General features: G+C 35.0%; 1 protein-coding gene across 1 annotated transcript; it reads right to left on the minus strand.

The window, feature by feature from the left end:
- Positions 1–1,159: 1,159 nt before the first annotated feature.
- chgb (chromogranin B) lies at positions 1,160–12,620 on the minus strand. Its single transcript, XM_088625598.1, has 5 exons — positions 12,380–12,620; positions 11,811–11,857; positions 11,597–11,690; positions 5,619–7,774; positions 1,160–1,618 (listed from the first exon to the last, which is right to left on the minus strand). The coding sequence occupies exons 1-5, from the start codon at positions 12,423–12,425 to the stop codon at positions 1,535–1,537; spliced, it is 2,427 nt and encodes an 808-aa protein (XP_088481724.1). The 5' UTR covers positions 12,426–12,620; the 3' UTR covers positions 1,160–1,534.
- Positions 12,621–16,659: the final 4,039 nt, after the last annotated feature.

Consider the following 16,659-nt stretch of genomic DNA (forward strand, 5'->3'; position numbering starts at 1 on the left):
ATTTCTGTAATGAATCAATCCTGAATTATGTTACATTTATGTGTTTCCTTGTTCAGTATTGCAAGCACACCCTCCGTTAGCTTTTAACACATTACAATCGCATCAGTGAAAGAGCATATTTAGGACACACATGTGTAACAAAGCCAGCACAGGACAAATGAATCAAAGATCACACCTCTGTGAGGCAAAGATGAATACTAAAGGTAGCTGTGTATGATACTGAATTTGTAATGTGTTTATAGCATCCAGTGACATAATGGAATTTATGGAATTTAAAGACTGGTTATTTGACTTGTCTTAAGCTTTGTCAAGTGTGTTCTTTCAGTGATGGATCTACATATTTTGATGTATGTGATACATCGACAATACACCAATTTTCCATTCTATGTATATTTTTTGGACACTGCTTTAAAAATAGTGTCACTACTTTGATCTAACAATAATGCAATTAACCCCATCACACCCAAGCATATATGCATGCCACATGATTAGGTAAATTGAATGAGAAGAAACTAAACTGAATGAATGTGTGACTTCTTAAATTAAAGATTATGGGGCAAAACTGTTCAAGGCATGGACCAGCTAAGGTGAAATATTCAACAAGCAAAACTTAAGGTATCAATAAAGTATGGCTAAAATCTCTTTACAGTAAGCTATAGGAAGTTATACAAATGGTAATGACCAAAAATAGTTTTAGATAGATAATACTTTATTAATCCCATAGGGAAATTTATAATAACATTGGGTATAATAACAAAAGGTAATAAAGTATGCTGATCGGTGAACAACATTTTAGCTGTAGATCTCTGTTAAAAGATGTAATGTCTAACTTTTGATCTCATCTGTGAATATTAGTAAATCTAATGATTTGTAACTGATTACAACAGAAACTTTTCCACAATGGTATGCCCTGACAAGCTGAATGATGATGCAGCTTGAAGAAAAGCAAAAAAAGTAAAAATCTAAAAATGCAGTGCTTTTGACATTAGTTTTTATTGTGTTGTGCACAGAGGAGCAGAGGGACTTTAAACTGCTTTTGATTTATTTAATGGCAGCACATAAATGACTGTCAAGCCCTGAAAACTCCCTCCATGAGTGATAGTTAAATATTTAGACAAAGATTAACTGTGAAAAGAGAAAAGCCACAATAGAGCATTCATTTGGTCCCAGAAAGTTGGATTTTATTGTATGCAAAAAAAACATACCTCAAGAACAGAAACAGAATGTAATTTCAGAACAATGATAATATATATATATCCAGTACACAGTTTGGTCAAATGTATCTATTTTGTTCTAAACAATTCCCATGCCAGTTATCTTGAAATAACATAAAAACCGCACAATACAAATAGCTCCAACAGTGTATTTGAAACACTATTGAAGTGGATTATAAAGGCTTCTTTGAATTAAGCAACATTTCTTCACTTAAGTGGAAATTACAATAACACTGCAGGTTAATAAGTCATTTTTAACCAGCACTAGTTCATGTTCAGCAGTACACAGGTTGACAGGAGCTCTCTTCTGCTTTCTCATCTTAGCCTCTTCGGTTTTCATGCAGCTTCTCTGCAATTTTCTGCAGCTCCAGATCCATTGCTGCCAAGTTCTCAAGCTCCTTCTCCTTGGAATAAATTAGACAGAAATATTTGTTATCTGTTTTTTCTTTCCTATATCATTTTTCACTATAGGGGAATGTATGTGATATAGATCTTGTAAGCTTAAAATGACATTGTTGTCCAGTTAAGTAAATAATTATTCAAATTGACTAAAACATGCCTTATGCCTAGTCTAAGCTTTGCAGTGAGGTATATAGTGTCTTGAAACTGATTTTGCATAAGAGCAATAGCATGGTATTGAAAGCTGTGTTCATAAATGTGCATATCTATGGTGCAGCTGTTATATGACTTATACTGCACATTTGCCATCCACCTCATACGAGCACAAATGCAGCAGCTTCCGTTTAATTTTCTCAACTGTGAGAAACTATGGCTGTAACCCAAGACAATCTGACTAGATTATCTAGTAAACTGGACAGCTGTGGGTTGAAAAGACACCCCCATTCCTGATCTTATTGGATAGCTATCTTGAATTTGATTAAAGTTATCAATTTGCAATAGATTTCAAACTAAAACTTCATTCTTATGAGATTTTAAATACTGGGATACTATTTATACTGTATTTTAAAATATTAAGTAATTCCCAAACCTGGTACTATTGGACTGCCATGTTTACTGGTTTTCATTTTCAACCAAATTCTAAATCACTTTTGACTTTTACTTTGCCTGTTTTATTTTGCCTGTTTCTTATTCCAGAGTGTCAAAAATACAACAGCTATCAATAGGCAATTATAATGAACAGACACAGGTGCAAGTGACAATGTAACAAAACATTCACAATGAGCACTGTGTTGACTATACACAGGTCCATTAGTTAATTTTCTAACCAGTTCATCCATTGCATAATCGCAGGGGAGCCTGAGCCTGTCATGGTTAGCAACAGGATTACGGCAGGATAGACCCTGGCAGAACTCTAGTTTCCAGGTTGGGCACATACAGACATACATATGCATACACTCACAACAATGGCAGTTTTACCAGAAGCCAATTAACCTACTAGTACGTCTTTGGACTGTGGGAGGAAACAGAAGCACACACCAGAAACCCATACAAACAAAGGAGAGAACATACACATTCCATGTACTGTAGATAGCATTCCAGGAATTGAACTCAGCAATGCTAACCACTGACAACTACCAAAAGCTAACCACTGACATAACCACTGCAACACCGCGCTGCCCTGCGTAGGTCCAGTTGGATGCAAATGAATGCATCAAATTCATAGTGACTTATTTTGCAAATTACAAATCAATTACGAATCCAGTTCAACAATTTAAGAATTCAGTGAAACATTGGGAAAATTGAAATGAGCATTCCCCAAGACCCAAAGTAGGGAACCTCTGCTGTATAACTCAGTATTGTTCAGCAATTGATTTTTTTTATTCCTAAAGCCAAATGTTTCTACAAATCCTGTTTTGTTGGAGTTGGAGTTAAAAAGATTCCCCTCAATAAGGCAGTTATAGAACAAAGCCAGCATTTGCATTGCACAGCATTTCTCATAGACTGTACATTATACATTTCTCTTTGGTCTATGTGCTGAGACTGCTTAATTATGCTGTAATTAGTGTGACTGTCATTGAATAGGAGACTCCTACTGGAACATTCCAAGAAGGAAATGAAAAGTGTGTTGTCTTATGGTCCCAATGGTAAAGGATTAGAGGTCTCATCCTTTGATCAAAGAGCAAACAAGTCAGCTGTGCACCTTCTTTTCATTTTTATAACCTCGTTTTATAATTTAATGCTTTCTTTCACAGAACTACCAATGGAATAAAAAAAGATACAATCTGCCATCAAAAGGTTGAATACTGCAAGTCCCTGGGAGCCAAATAGTTTGAGGTCTAATTACAATAATGGGGCTCAGAGCCACAGTTTAATAATCTGCTGAGAAGTCAATGCATTCTACCTGCTCTCTTTGCCTGACTCCCACAATATTACAAATTGCTAAACAATATTGCTTTCAGAACAACGACAATAATAATACAATTTTAATCATGGTTGCTTTTTAATAAATTCTAAGCAGTGGACAACGGCATGCATAATAATACAAAACAGAAGCAATAAATGGTTATAAAAATCCAGCAAATTACCTTTGTGAAGTAAGGAGAAAGCTGAAGCATGCCTTATTAAAAAGATCTATAAATCTAAAAGGTCTATAAACATTGCAGAATGTCTAATAAGTTTGGGTAATGAGTTTCTCAGAGGCAGTGTTTCACATGAAAGCACTATATTTCCCATGGCATGGAGCCTCCTTCATCTTTCGTAGATTAAGAAAACTAAATCACCAGATCCCAATCCCAATTGCTGCTGGACTATAACTAAACATCCTTATATCAATATTGCAGTGACAGATATGCAGAGCAAGGGTCTTACCCGATTTATGTTATGCAGGTGGAAGAAAGCTAGAAGATGCTCTTCAAATGATAACACGTGGTCCAAATGACACCATAATTCCTAATTTACATCAGTTTGATTCCACCACTGTCAGCAACAGCACATTTAAGTCAGCAATTTTACAAAGCTGATATTTGAAGCTCATGACCGTAAACTAAACAGGGACAAGAATGAACATAGGAACATTCTGTTGCTTCCATATCATATCAGACAGACACCTGTGAAGTGCAGAAAGTGCAGCTGCAGTATCTGATTTAGTATACAAATAAATCTAAGTGTCATCAGAATAGACTAGAAGGCAGCTTGTAATCACTTAAAAGTAAAGGTCCCAACACAGAGCCTTTTGGAACACCCTGAGTAAGTGAACAACATCAGATATATATACAGTATAAGCTACAGTTTATGAATTGACAAAATAAGAACTAATCCAACAAAAGGAATTATCATATATCAACATCATTCTTTTGTTTCCTCTTTTTATCTTTTCGACATTGATTATTCTTGAATAGTTAACTTTATATTGGCAAATGCTCCACTTAAAGAATTCCCAATATGGGAATTATATATATCTGTGTAGAAGATTTCAAATGATAATTCCTACACCACCATTACTAATTGCCACAACAGATTGGTTTTCATCTTCATAATTTTATTTAGTTAAATTGTGCTTAAAATGTTTAGTATTTTATAAGGATGTTGCATGGTTTCAGGTGTTGCTACTTCACACCTTGATTCCCTGTTACTTTCTCAGTAAAGTCTTCATTGTTGGGTTCTGGATGAATTTCTTATATTAAGTGTAGCAAAAATACTAAATAATCAGAGGCAAATGAAATGGTAAGGGGACGTTATGCATGAGACAGTTTCCTGACACTAGAGGTCCCAGAATCAAGACTAATGACTTACATGCAGTAAACTATAGCATTTATGCTGGTACTAGCTGCAAGCTTAGTAACAAATATTGTGCAATGTCGTAGTACTCAATTCAGTCGATAGCCCAGTGGGAGAGCTTGACAGTCCAGGTTTAAGCACTTCAATTGTTTAACCAACTTGCAAGTTCAGTCATAAAAATCAGAGTAGCGGGTACAGATCCAATGAGTGCACAAATTATTTTCTCTACAGAAGAGCAATTGTGCCTTCTATTAGTGAATGCATCATAAAAGAAGAAAAAAACTCATATTTCTACAATGAAAAGTTTTTGATCTTGAGCAATATCAAATGGGTTTTGATAGACTTAGTTACCTTAAACCTACTGTATCTACTTAACTAAATCAGTACAATAGATGAGACAATATCCTATTACATCTTGGTTCTAAAACTAGTAATACTGGTAATAACATTGTTAGTGGCATTGAATAATTACCCTTATTAATTATATTTTCTGTAGATTATAGAAATGTTTTTTTTTATTTTAAAGTTGAAATCTCCATTTTCTTTCTGTTTTACACCCTACCACTGAGTTGTTGCTAATTAATCACTGTCATCATACTCAGAATTCCTACGTATTCCTACATACTTCATCATACCCAGAATTCCTATGTATAAATCAATTACACTTTTATACTAATGAAATATGTTTTGTGGTAGCAGTAGTCAAATAAATTTAAATAATGTTACCTCTTCTGGGGTGAGAGGTCTTTGATGAAGGCTTCTCTTCTCTTCCTCAGCCTCAGAAAGCTCAGGAAGCTCTCCTGCTTTTTTGTAGTTCAGTAACTTGGCTAGTTCATCCATCCTATGACTTGGATAGGGTCTTTTCTCCTGGAAGTGATGAGGAAAGGCATAATTCATTTTCTCCTCATAAACCCGATGTCCATAGTCCATGTCTGCTTGCCTCTTATCCCACCAATCTTCTTCAGTCCCTGGGTACTGACGCCTCTCTACCAGATGTCGTTTTTCTTCTTCATTTTCAAGGCTGTCCTCTCTCAGGCCATTTCTTTTCTCATAACTTCTCTTCCACCATGCTGGGTGATAGTATCCACGGTACTCCCAAGGAGATCTTTTCTCAAACCTGTCTTCTTCCTCGCTCACAAGCTGTTGCTCTTCTTGGTTTCGTTTCTGCTCCTCAAGAAATCTTAAAGTTTGTTCTTTTTTGTCTTCTTCCTTATCTTCACTTTGGGGTCTTTTATACTCACTGTGATGCCTTTTCTCTGTCTCTTCCATGTAATGTCTCTTTTCAGATGGTTGATGCCACTCTTTCAGCTCCTTATCCTCTTCAAGATTGTGCCTTTTAAATTCTTCTTCTTTGCTGTCCTCATAATGGTGCCTCTTTTCTTCTCTACCTTGTGGTTCATCTTCCTCTTCACTTTCTTCTGAAAGGTAACGTTTTTCCTCATCTTCAAAATCTTCAGCATTTTTCTTTGCTTCTGCACTATGCCATTTTTCCTTAGTATCTAAAAAAGGCTTTTCTTTGAGATGTTTTTTCTCCTCCTTGTCTCGTTCCTCTGCATAGGGGTTGTTGGCTTGTCTGTGATGTGTTTCTTCTTCACTTTCTTCAGATGACTGTCTTTTCCCATGGTGCTTTTTATCTTCTCTGCTGTCTTTGAAGTATCCTCTCTTGTTTCCATGGTGTATTTTTTCATTTTCCTCACTCTCCTCTATACTGTGTCTTTTTTCTTCCAAGTATTTCTTATTTCTTTCTGGTTCCTCCAAAAAGTGTCTTTTCTCAGTGCTGTGGTGTCTCTTCTCTTCCTCTTCCTCTTCCTCTACTCCCGCTTCTTCTGAATGGTATCTCTTATATTTAGAGTGATGTTTATCTTCCTCCTGCTCCCCACTGTGCTTTCTGTCAAAGCTATGGTATCTTTTGCTCTCTTGGCTATCTTTGTAATGGTGTCTCTTTTCTTCATGGTGGTGTTTATCTACCTCTTCTTCACTATCATCCCACATGGGTCTCTTATCTTCGATATGGTATCTTTTAACCTCCTCTGAGTGGTGTCTCTTTGCCCCATGATGGCGTTTCTCCTCCTGCTCCACACTTTCTTCTGAGGACTGCCTCTTCTCACTGTTGTGCTTCTTCTCTTCATTGTCTCCCCAGTGGTGCCTTTTCTCTGTCATATGTTGTGTACTTTCTGCATAGTCATGTCTTCGGTCTTCCCAGTGTTCATCACCCCTTAAATCCTTCTTCTCCTCTTCGTAATGCTTGTGTTCGTCCCCTGTATAATGCCTTTTCTCCTCTGAGTGAAACTCCTCATCCTCTAACTCTTCACTTGTTCTTTCCCTGGAGGAATCACTGTTCTTTTTGTGCTTTCTGTGGTAATGCTTGTGGCCTCCATAGCGGCGCTTTTCCCTCTCTTCACTGTCTTCTGTCTCCTCTGATCTTTTCGGGTGGTGGGCCTCATGGGCACTTTCATCCTCATATTCCTCATCACTCCTTTGACTCGGCATGTAGTGAGAGCTTTTACTGTCTTCCTCACTCAATCCTTGAGAATCCTCCTCACTTCTGTGCTTTTTGTCTGCTAGCCAACTGTGGTGGCTGCGTTTGGAGAATTCTTCATCATCATTTTCTTCTCCACTCTCTGAAATGTGCCTTTTGTCCTCGAAATTGTGATGCTTGTTTTCCTCCTGTCTCCTGACTATTTCCTCACTTCTTTTGTCTCCTGTTACATAGTTCTTTTCCTCGTGGTTTTCCTCATGGAGGCTCCTTTTTTCCTCAGATTCTACTTCTTTGACTTCTTCTTGGTGTGTTTGCAAGTGCTCTTCAGGCTCTGGACTATGGAACCCATCAAAATGAACAACCTCTTCATTGCTTTTCTTTTCTGCTATTTCATGTTTTGAACCTAAATGGGCACATAAAGGAAGCCTTTTGTAAGTCTCCAAGCAACAGAGAATGGAGGAAAATTACATACAGTAGTCATATGTTTAGCACAATTGGAAATCTGTTGTGAATCAAAAATGGAACTTACACAAAGTTAGCTCTCTTTGCTTAGGATACAGTTTACTACTACAGAAGTTTTGGCCTTATTTATCAATTTAATATTTAATATGTGTTATTTTTATGTTTGACTAATTTTCATTAAAAGAGCTTCTTTGAAGAAAATATAAAATGAGTTGGTTGTATGAAATGTGCTGAAATTCTTAACAGGGGCTTAGAATTACTGGCATGACTTAGACTAGTTTTACTTATAGTTAACCTTATGATGTCTTGTTTAAGATTTATTTTTAAAAGGTATTGGGAAAAAATGTTTACTTTTTTTTAGATTTTTTAAAAAAAATTCTAAAAAGTAGATGAGCCACAGGTTTTAGGCGGTTCTAAATTTAACTTTGACAAATGAAATAAGAGCATCCTTTAACATTCTGGAAGAGAAGCCAATGAAGTGTTGCAAACACTAAAGCTGTGAATCATTTAATAACATTTAAAAGAGCTCAGCAGGAGCAGGAGGCCATTAGGCACAGCAGATGAGGAGTGGAACTATATTCAGAGAGTTTGTGTAACTGCAGTAGATGAGGAGTGTGTGGGTGAGGAACATATGGGAAACCAAGAAATAGAGATGAGTGGTGGCAGAACAAAGAGGTACAGGAGGTTAAGTAGAAGGCGGAGGCAAGAAAGAGAATTGGAATGAACAATACAAAGGAGTGAAGAGTTCACAAGAGCTCATAGAGTGAAAAAAGCATTAAGGAAAGTGAAACAAGACTCCAAATTAGAGCTGCATGTGGAGCTGAAAAATCGAATAGATACAGCCTGGAAGATGCTGTATGGTTTGACACAGAGCAGGCAGCATAGAAAAGAAGATGGAAAGAGGGAATGACAAAGATGGAGCAAGTAGCTGGGTCAAGTGATGTCCTGCCTGATATGATTAAATTGCTGGGGGTGAAACATTGTGGATTGACTGGCTAGAGTCACCTAATTAAGTTGGAAGGAGACAATAATACTAGAATGCTAAGGTGTCAATTATAATACACTTATATAAGAAGAAGAGGAACATTTACTGTATAACAACAGTAATGAAGAGGTCTGAAAGAATAAAAGCCAGTAGAAGTTCAGCTGAGAGAAGAGTAGTCTGGATTATTTGGATCATTTGTAGTCTGGACTCACAACTTCATAATAAGACAATTCTAGCATATAGTTTGTGAGCATTGTGCTTCATGACTACATTTTAAGTGAGATTTGAGAGTGAGATCTTCACCAGTTTAAACAGTCATGAAGTCTTGGAGTTCTTTGCAGCTATTAGAATTAGGGTATTCTTTTATGACAATATCATAACAACGGTCCGAACATTGCTCCGAGTCATAGGAGACAAACACTGGAGATACATAAATTACTTCTCTCTTATGTGAGAGTGAATATTGCAATATAACTTGTAATACACAGCCTCAGTTTAACTATTCTGCCAATACTATATCATGAATGTGGAAAAAGAGGCATGAAACAGAAAATACATCTCAGTCTAACAGCATTCCTAAGACAAAATAGAATACCAGTAAAAATGTATTTTATGTAAAGCAAAATAAATTTAGATGAACATTAATGGTTTATGCATCCATCTGATTTGTAAATCAGCACAATTTCTTTAGCTAAAATACGGTCTCATATTTTATTGTACTGTATATACTACATTGGAAGTAGATACATGCCTGAGATGGAAATGGCACAGACAATCTTATTATATCTTTCAAGTTTAGTGATCATATTTCTCATTGTTTTCATTCATGCCCTGGAATTCCAAATATTTCTCAGAACATTATGAAAAAAACTGTCCAAGAATAAACAACACCCTTGGTGACCTCTGCTGCTTTTGTAGAGACACCACGTTGAATTATGATATTCATTTAGCAGCAAGCAATTGACATAATTCATAATGACAGCACACTATGGTGTTAAGAAAATGTTTTGATTCAATATTACTTGAAGGTCTTAGAGATGCAGTTTTTAGAAATTTTAACTATGATTAGCATACAAACATATCAACAGTTTTAAGATACTAGGGTTTTGTGCCTACATTCTAAAATGTTTGCCTTATTTATAAATACATAAACACATGAGTCTCAGAAGCCTTGCGAAATTGTTTTAAGCACTTTCCAAACTATTATTATAACTCTGGTTTCCCCCCCCTCTGACTCTTGTAGGCAACCCTTACTGAAGATAAAGGCTGCCTGGAAGTGTCATTGGACTTGGGACCAGCTCATGATCCAAGTGATATCAGTCTAAATAATAGGCTCCCATGAGGGGTAAAGATGTTCATTTTCTAAAAGCACTGGTTGATGTGTGAAAAAGTACAGAAGACCATAGAAACTGATGTTACGAATAGATTATTGATTAAATTGATAGTTTCTTAGAAATGTGTCTCACTCAAAAAGAATACCGTAGTGTCAAGAAGGTCCTAACACTGGGTAAATAATGGAATTGCTTGAAAAATTGTTTTATTTTGCTGTTTAGATGTTTAGAATACAATGATCTGTAATCTGTTAGTGCTTGTTCACTAAGGATAAGCTGAGCTTGTTAAAGAAATAATTTAATTATATGTTTTTGACGATACCAGGAGACTACAGACAACATTTTCCTATTACTATTATTTCTATGTCATGCCCACATACATAATACCAGATTTGTGTCACAGTTAATAATCACTTAATGATTTTAAATAGAGTAGATACAGTATATAAATACATAACATGGGACTATTATGAAGAATAAGATATGTAAGTGAGATTTCTATCAAATTGCTAACACACAACTAGCCCCAGCTAAAACCATTTTATACTTCATCTAGTGCAATTGACATATAGTATACAGTCAATACAATGTGCATATCAAAGTTAGTAACACATCCAGAGCAGATCACTACACAAATTACAGTAATCTGTCTGGAAGCTAGTGTGAGTTCTCTGGGAGATTTAATGCAGTGGAAATTCAAGACAAGGTACAAATGTATCTCACATTTGGAGTGCAAGACTTGAGCTGTCTGGGATATATACAATTAGACCATTTTAGACATAGAATTTTGGACATATTAATATTTCTGCATATCACTGCTCCTAAACACTACTGTAGTTATTTGTATAAAGACATGGTTCTATAAAATAATAATGCAGCAGAAGAATGAATGATAAAGACAATTGGTGTATGATACTTGTTCTATAAATCCATATAAAACAGCTCATATAAATATTTAAGGACTAATATTTTAATACAAATTGAATTCAACAGACTTTTTTAGGAAACAGGAAATTTGAATCATATTTCAAAGCTTCCTTCATTGATAATAATATAATGATATAATAATATTTAATATCCATTAGATTTATTTCCAATGGGTCATTTAAATCAATGGGACATTTCTTTCAGAAAATCCAATAAAATAAAATAAAGCAGCTTTCCTCGTTTTCTGTCTACATAATAAATTCACATAATTTATACCGATTTTACAGTAGTTCATATACACCAGCAAAATAAAACTCCATACCAGGTCAAATGATCTGATACAGTCCTCATTTTCACTTACTGTATACAGTATATTTTCCATTTCATTCTTAATTTCTCACACATTGGCAAGTCCAAAAGGTGCTATCGAAAACGTTTGTTCGCATTACAACTTCAATTCAATTAAGTTCATTTGATTGCTGAAGTTTCAAATAACGAGTCAAAGCTGTTCTGAACTTACCCGTTTTAATAATTTCCTTGCATTCTGGATCGACAGGAGCAGCGTTTGGTTTAGAAAGTGCGTTGGAAATTACTTCGGCGATGCAACGAGTGACCTAAAATTAAATACAAATATATTCGTTATTTAATATATTCCTGTTTAAGCAGCAGGAGTACAAGTCCTGTTTTTTTAAGAATTCCTTAGATTATGAAGTTTAAGAGGAATGAAATCATACCAAATCCTCCTTCTTTCTTTCTTTCTCGATAGGCACAGATGAGATATCTGTCAAGCACAAATTAAAAAACATGTTTAAAATTAACCTATACATTTATGATAGCCCTAAAAGTGGTTATACCACTATCACTGACACTGCTTCTGCTACTGCTTCTGTAACTACCGCGGCTACTGTAAGGAAAGAGATTGTGCTATTGTAATACGTTTTGTATGGTTTAACCTACATTTTGTAAACTATATATAATCCTGTTCTTATACAGACAATCCATCTTCAGCATGCAGTAGCAAAAGTGCCATAAATGTAAAAATGTAAAAAGGTACAAGCTTAATATGGAATCGTGATAAGCAAAACAAACACACACATATATATATAAATTAAATAACATTTTTTTGGGTGTACAAAAGGTATTTCAACTTTGAATCTAATCTACGCGAGCTGCACCACATCTCCAAAATAACCCTTGATCAGGTCTGCTGTCCACGGTGCTGAAAGCACGATACTCCTTTTCAATACGCATGAAGTCGAAAGGAAGTTTTAATACGAATGGAACTATAAGTCTGCTTTCCTACCTCCGAAGAAAGAAACCGCAAGAAAAACAAGAATCATAAGCTTCATTATGATAAAGTGCTGCAACTCCTATTTTTCGCAGGATATTGTTGTTGTTTTTCCCGATGTTATCAGTGCTAAGCGAGTAAATAAGTCAGACGCGACACTAGTCAACTGCGTCGTCTTCCACCGAAGGCTTTACATCGAGGGTCTCCTGCTCACTACAGCAGGCAGGCTCCTTCTGCTTTGATATAAACAGGGGGGAGGCACATAAAACAAGCTACTGCTTGAAAAGGCGTGGGAGGCTTCTCTTTTACTCGTGACCTGCGTCATTAACCCCCCCATCCCCTCACCCCCAGGAAAGTGCTCTTCCATATTCAAATCTTCACCAAGAATACGCATAAATAATATTCTATCATTGAACTTCATGCGTTGTATCGAAATATTAAACCCATTTCCATTATTTTCTTTTTTTCGGTTGTGTTGTAAATTACAGCTTTTTATATTTTTTAAAAGTAAAATAAATTAATTAGTAATTTAATTGGTGTATAGACTACAAAAAGAGAGATCATACTTATATAATAATGTTAGGTTTTGTGGCAAATAGACTTGAAACGAAACGCCAAATGTTACGTTAAAAACGTAAGGAAATGTTGTTGAATTGAGAAAAAAGGTAGTTACTTCTAATACTTATCAATCACAGATTTATTAATAGCACTAAGGCTTTTATTAATATTTCCTCAAATTTATCTATTTATATCGCAGTGAAACACTATCAGCATGCAGAAAAGGAGTGAGGCAGCAGAAGTTTTCTATTTAGGAATTTTGAATTTTGTACAAGGAGAATCTGGAGTTTCATATGCTGGCATATATCGTGAATTTTAGTAGAATGTCATGTTTCTAAATACTTATTATACACAGTACCCCACTGAACTAGAGATAAATATGATCTATTTGTAGGAGTGACCTATTGTGTCCAAAGTAATGGGAATAGTTCAACAAATGGTGAGTCCCCAAATGCCTGAGAACTGATAAGAACCTGCAGACTGAGTCTTTCCATAATTATGCTGTGCTATGGGAAATTAGACTGATATAAGCAACTTCACAAGAGATACAGTATGGCTGTTGGTGCAAGTGTCTCAGTCAGCTGCATCACTGAATACCTGGCTAATGTGTCAATTTAGCAGTCTCCAAGGTTTACAGGCAAATAAATACACCACCAATAGGAAGTGGAATTCCAGAATACCAGAATTCCACTACCTACTGTATGCCTCAAACAGAGCTGTGTCAACTACTGTGGCTTGAATGGTTTCATAGTTTCACAGACATTTGTGAACACGCAGCAAAACATATTTTTATACTGGCTGCTCGACTGATCCACTATAAGCAGAAATTTCTAATGTCATCAAACCTGCAAACTGGAAATATGCAGTATATAAATATGAGTGTATGAGTTGTTGCACATTTAGTCTTGACAAAGGTCATGAGGATACTTTATAGAAGTAATTTTTGCTAAAATAGTGCACGGACATGGAATTTAAGAACCAATGATAAAACCTAAAAACCATGAATAACATGCATGGAATAAAATGGTAGTGATATAAACTTATCCATAATTAAAACAAGGCCTTGTATTTAAAATGAAACAATGTGAAAATTGAACAATGTAGTGAAGATTATTTTTGCTTTCTTATATCAATATTTATTGTGGGAAAGAGTGGAAATCCGATACTATATTTCATAAAAAGAGAAAAAAGATTCCATAATTATGCTTCCTTTCTGTTGTGAAAGGTGATTTGATTGATTTCTGCAGATTAAGATTAAGATTTTCATTCTAATCTAGAACTATCATATATATTAACTGCTACATTTATAGCTACATATGCAAAACATGTTTGATTTTTGGAATTAATGTGAATATATTTCTATAAGGTTTCAAATAACAAACTCCGATTTGTACACATTAACGCTATATTCTGTGATTTATTGTTAAGTAGGACTGTTAATTAATTTTTCATTATCCAGCTGTGAGCCTAATTGTTTGGAATTTAAAATGTCATTAACATTGTATGTAGAGTGGTTTAGTGTAGAAATAACATCAATATTTTGCACCCTGTTCCTGCTTTTTGTTGTATGTAATCATCTTCTGACAATATTCAAATCAGTTTCTTTGAGGTGTTGCATTTCTTTCCCATGTGAAGTCAAAGATGATTAAACCTAGATCACAATTAAAATCTTTGAAGATGTAACAGAAGCAGTACATTGCAGTGTCTTTATTATTTTAAAACTGCAAATAGGACTATCATTGTGTTCCATCAGGTAGATAATTAAGACAGGATAGCTTTACTGAACATTTATAAATATTTGATTTCCATGAAATACCATTGCAATGCATATTACGGTATATATGTATAGGGATTGCAACTAACACCATAAATTATTTTTAATCCCACATTTAAAAAGGTATAAAATGTCCTAAATTCAGGCACTGACTGGCGCAGGCACCGGTGATCAGTAATATTTACGGGATTGAAGGTAAATCTGTAAATACAACAGAAATATATTAAAAGAAGATTAATACAAAATAAAATTGGGCTTACTGAAAAAAGAAATACATACAACATGCATTGCAAATACATACACGTACGGTGTGTGTGGAAAAACTATGCATGTAGAATGATGTCTTGAATGATTAATGCTCAATTTAGACTTTTGATTTATTTATTTTAATTATTAACCTGTTCTGTCTCGGTGTTCATAGGAGCATTGGGCCAGACTGAAAGAAGACATTTTTTGGGGTGCCTGCAAAACTCATATTTCCGTTTTCAGTTTTCAATAATTCAACTATGCTGTACCAGATTAGAACAATCCATTTCATGAAGGATTCTGAACAATCAGTAAACTCAAGTGGTAAATTAAAAGACTCATAACTTCAAGATTCAATATTTTGTTGGAATTTAGCAGCACATATTATTTCATGGTAGATTTCCACTGCATTACAATTCACACTAGAAGACAAAGAGTTATAGTAACACTTAGAAGCCCCTCAGCAGTATTTCTGACTGCAGTATTCAAAACACTATAAATAATATATAACAGAAGGGAAAGCAGTAGATTTAATTTGATTTTATATGCTAAGTATTACAGAAAAACTTTTAAACAACATCATTATACACATATATAGATTTTGAAGATTAATAATTGTGAATGTTCTCAAGCTAAAAAAATGTTAATTTTTAATTTTTTAATTTTTCTAATTAGAAAAAGAAAGATTTCAGCAAAATGGTTCTGCCCCACTATATTAGAAATAAAGGTTTTTTTGACCATATGCTATTCATATATTTATCTATGAATTGGCTTCATTACTCTGCTCTCCTCCCCTCTGATAGCTGATGTGTGTTGAGCGTTCTGGTGCACTATGGCTGCTGTCGCATCATCCAGGTGGATGCTGCACATTGGTGGTGGTGGAAGGGATCCCCATTACCTGTAAAGCGCTTTGAGTGGAGTGTCCAGAAAAGCGTTATATAAGTGTAAGCAATTATTAGTTATTATTATTATTATTATTTAGTGGCATAATTAACCATATACTTCACAGGCATATAAAACAGCTATAATTGTACCCCTTTTCTCTGATAAACTGATTAGATCACGTAGATCACTCATTCATATTGATGCATCATTATGCCAGATAAACATGTGTTAAACATGATATTGATTTCTTTTTATTAATACTGTCATGAACTATGTCAAGAATTCACACACAAATATGAACTACACTGTATACTCAGGGCACTTCAAAACTTATCATGTGAAAACATCTTATCATTCAGGTATCTGAAGATATTAAAAAGTAATAACTGTAGCAGGAAGAGACACCAAATAAGATGTCCATATATACCTGTGAATACAGGAGCTGTTAGGAGGAATAAAGAATCTAACTTTCTGCACAGCTAATGTTTCTAGGTATTCAATATAATGATTTCCCCTTCACTGTCAGTAAATTGAATGGGCAGACATTAAAAAAAAAACAATTGCAAATTATACCAAATAAATTTCACTTTCTGGTACTGGCGCTTTCAGAAGGTACACTGTGCTAAACAAGACAACACAAAGAGATGTGCTGGGTTTGTGGAATTGAAAGCCTCCAGGGTTTTTAGTTTCATGACAAATTGAAGACACAGTCACAGCAGTTGTCTGTCTAGAAAAGGTCAGACTTGACAGGATAAATAAACCTGCTTTTAAATTATCCCACAATCAAACAGATTGCATGAGATTGAAACCAGTACTCCTTTATATATCATAG

Source organism: Lepisosteus platostomus, chromosome 3, assembly GCF_059453375.1.
Source record: "Lepisosteus platostomus isolate fLepPlt1 chromosome 3, fLepPlt1.hap1, whole genome shotgun sequence".
In the NCBI taxonomy this organism is placed as follows: domain Eukaryota; kingdom Metazoa; phylum Chordata; class Actinopteri; order Semionotiformes; family Lepisosteidae; genus Lepisosteus; species Lepisosteus platostomus.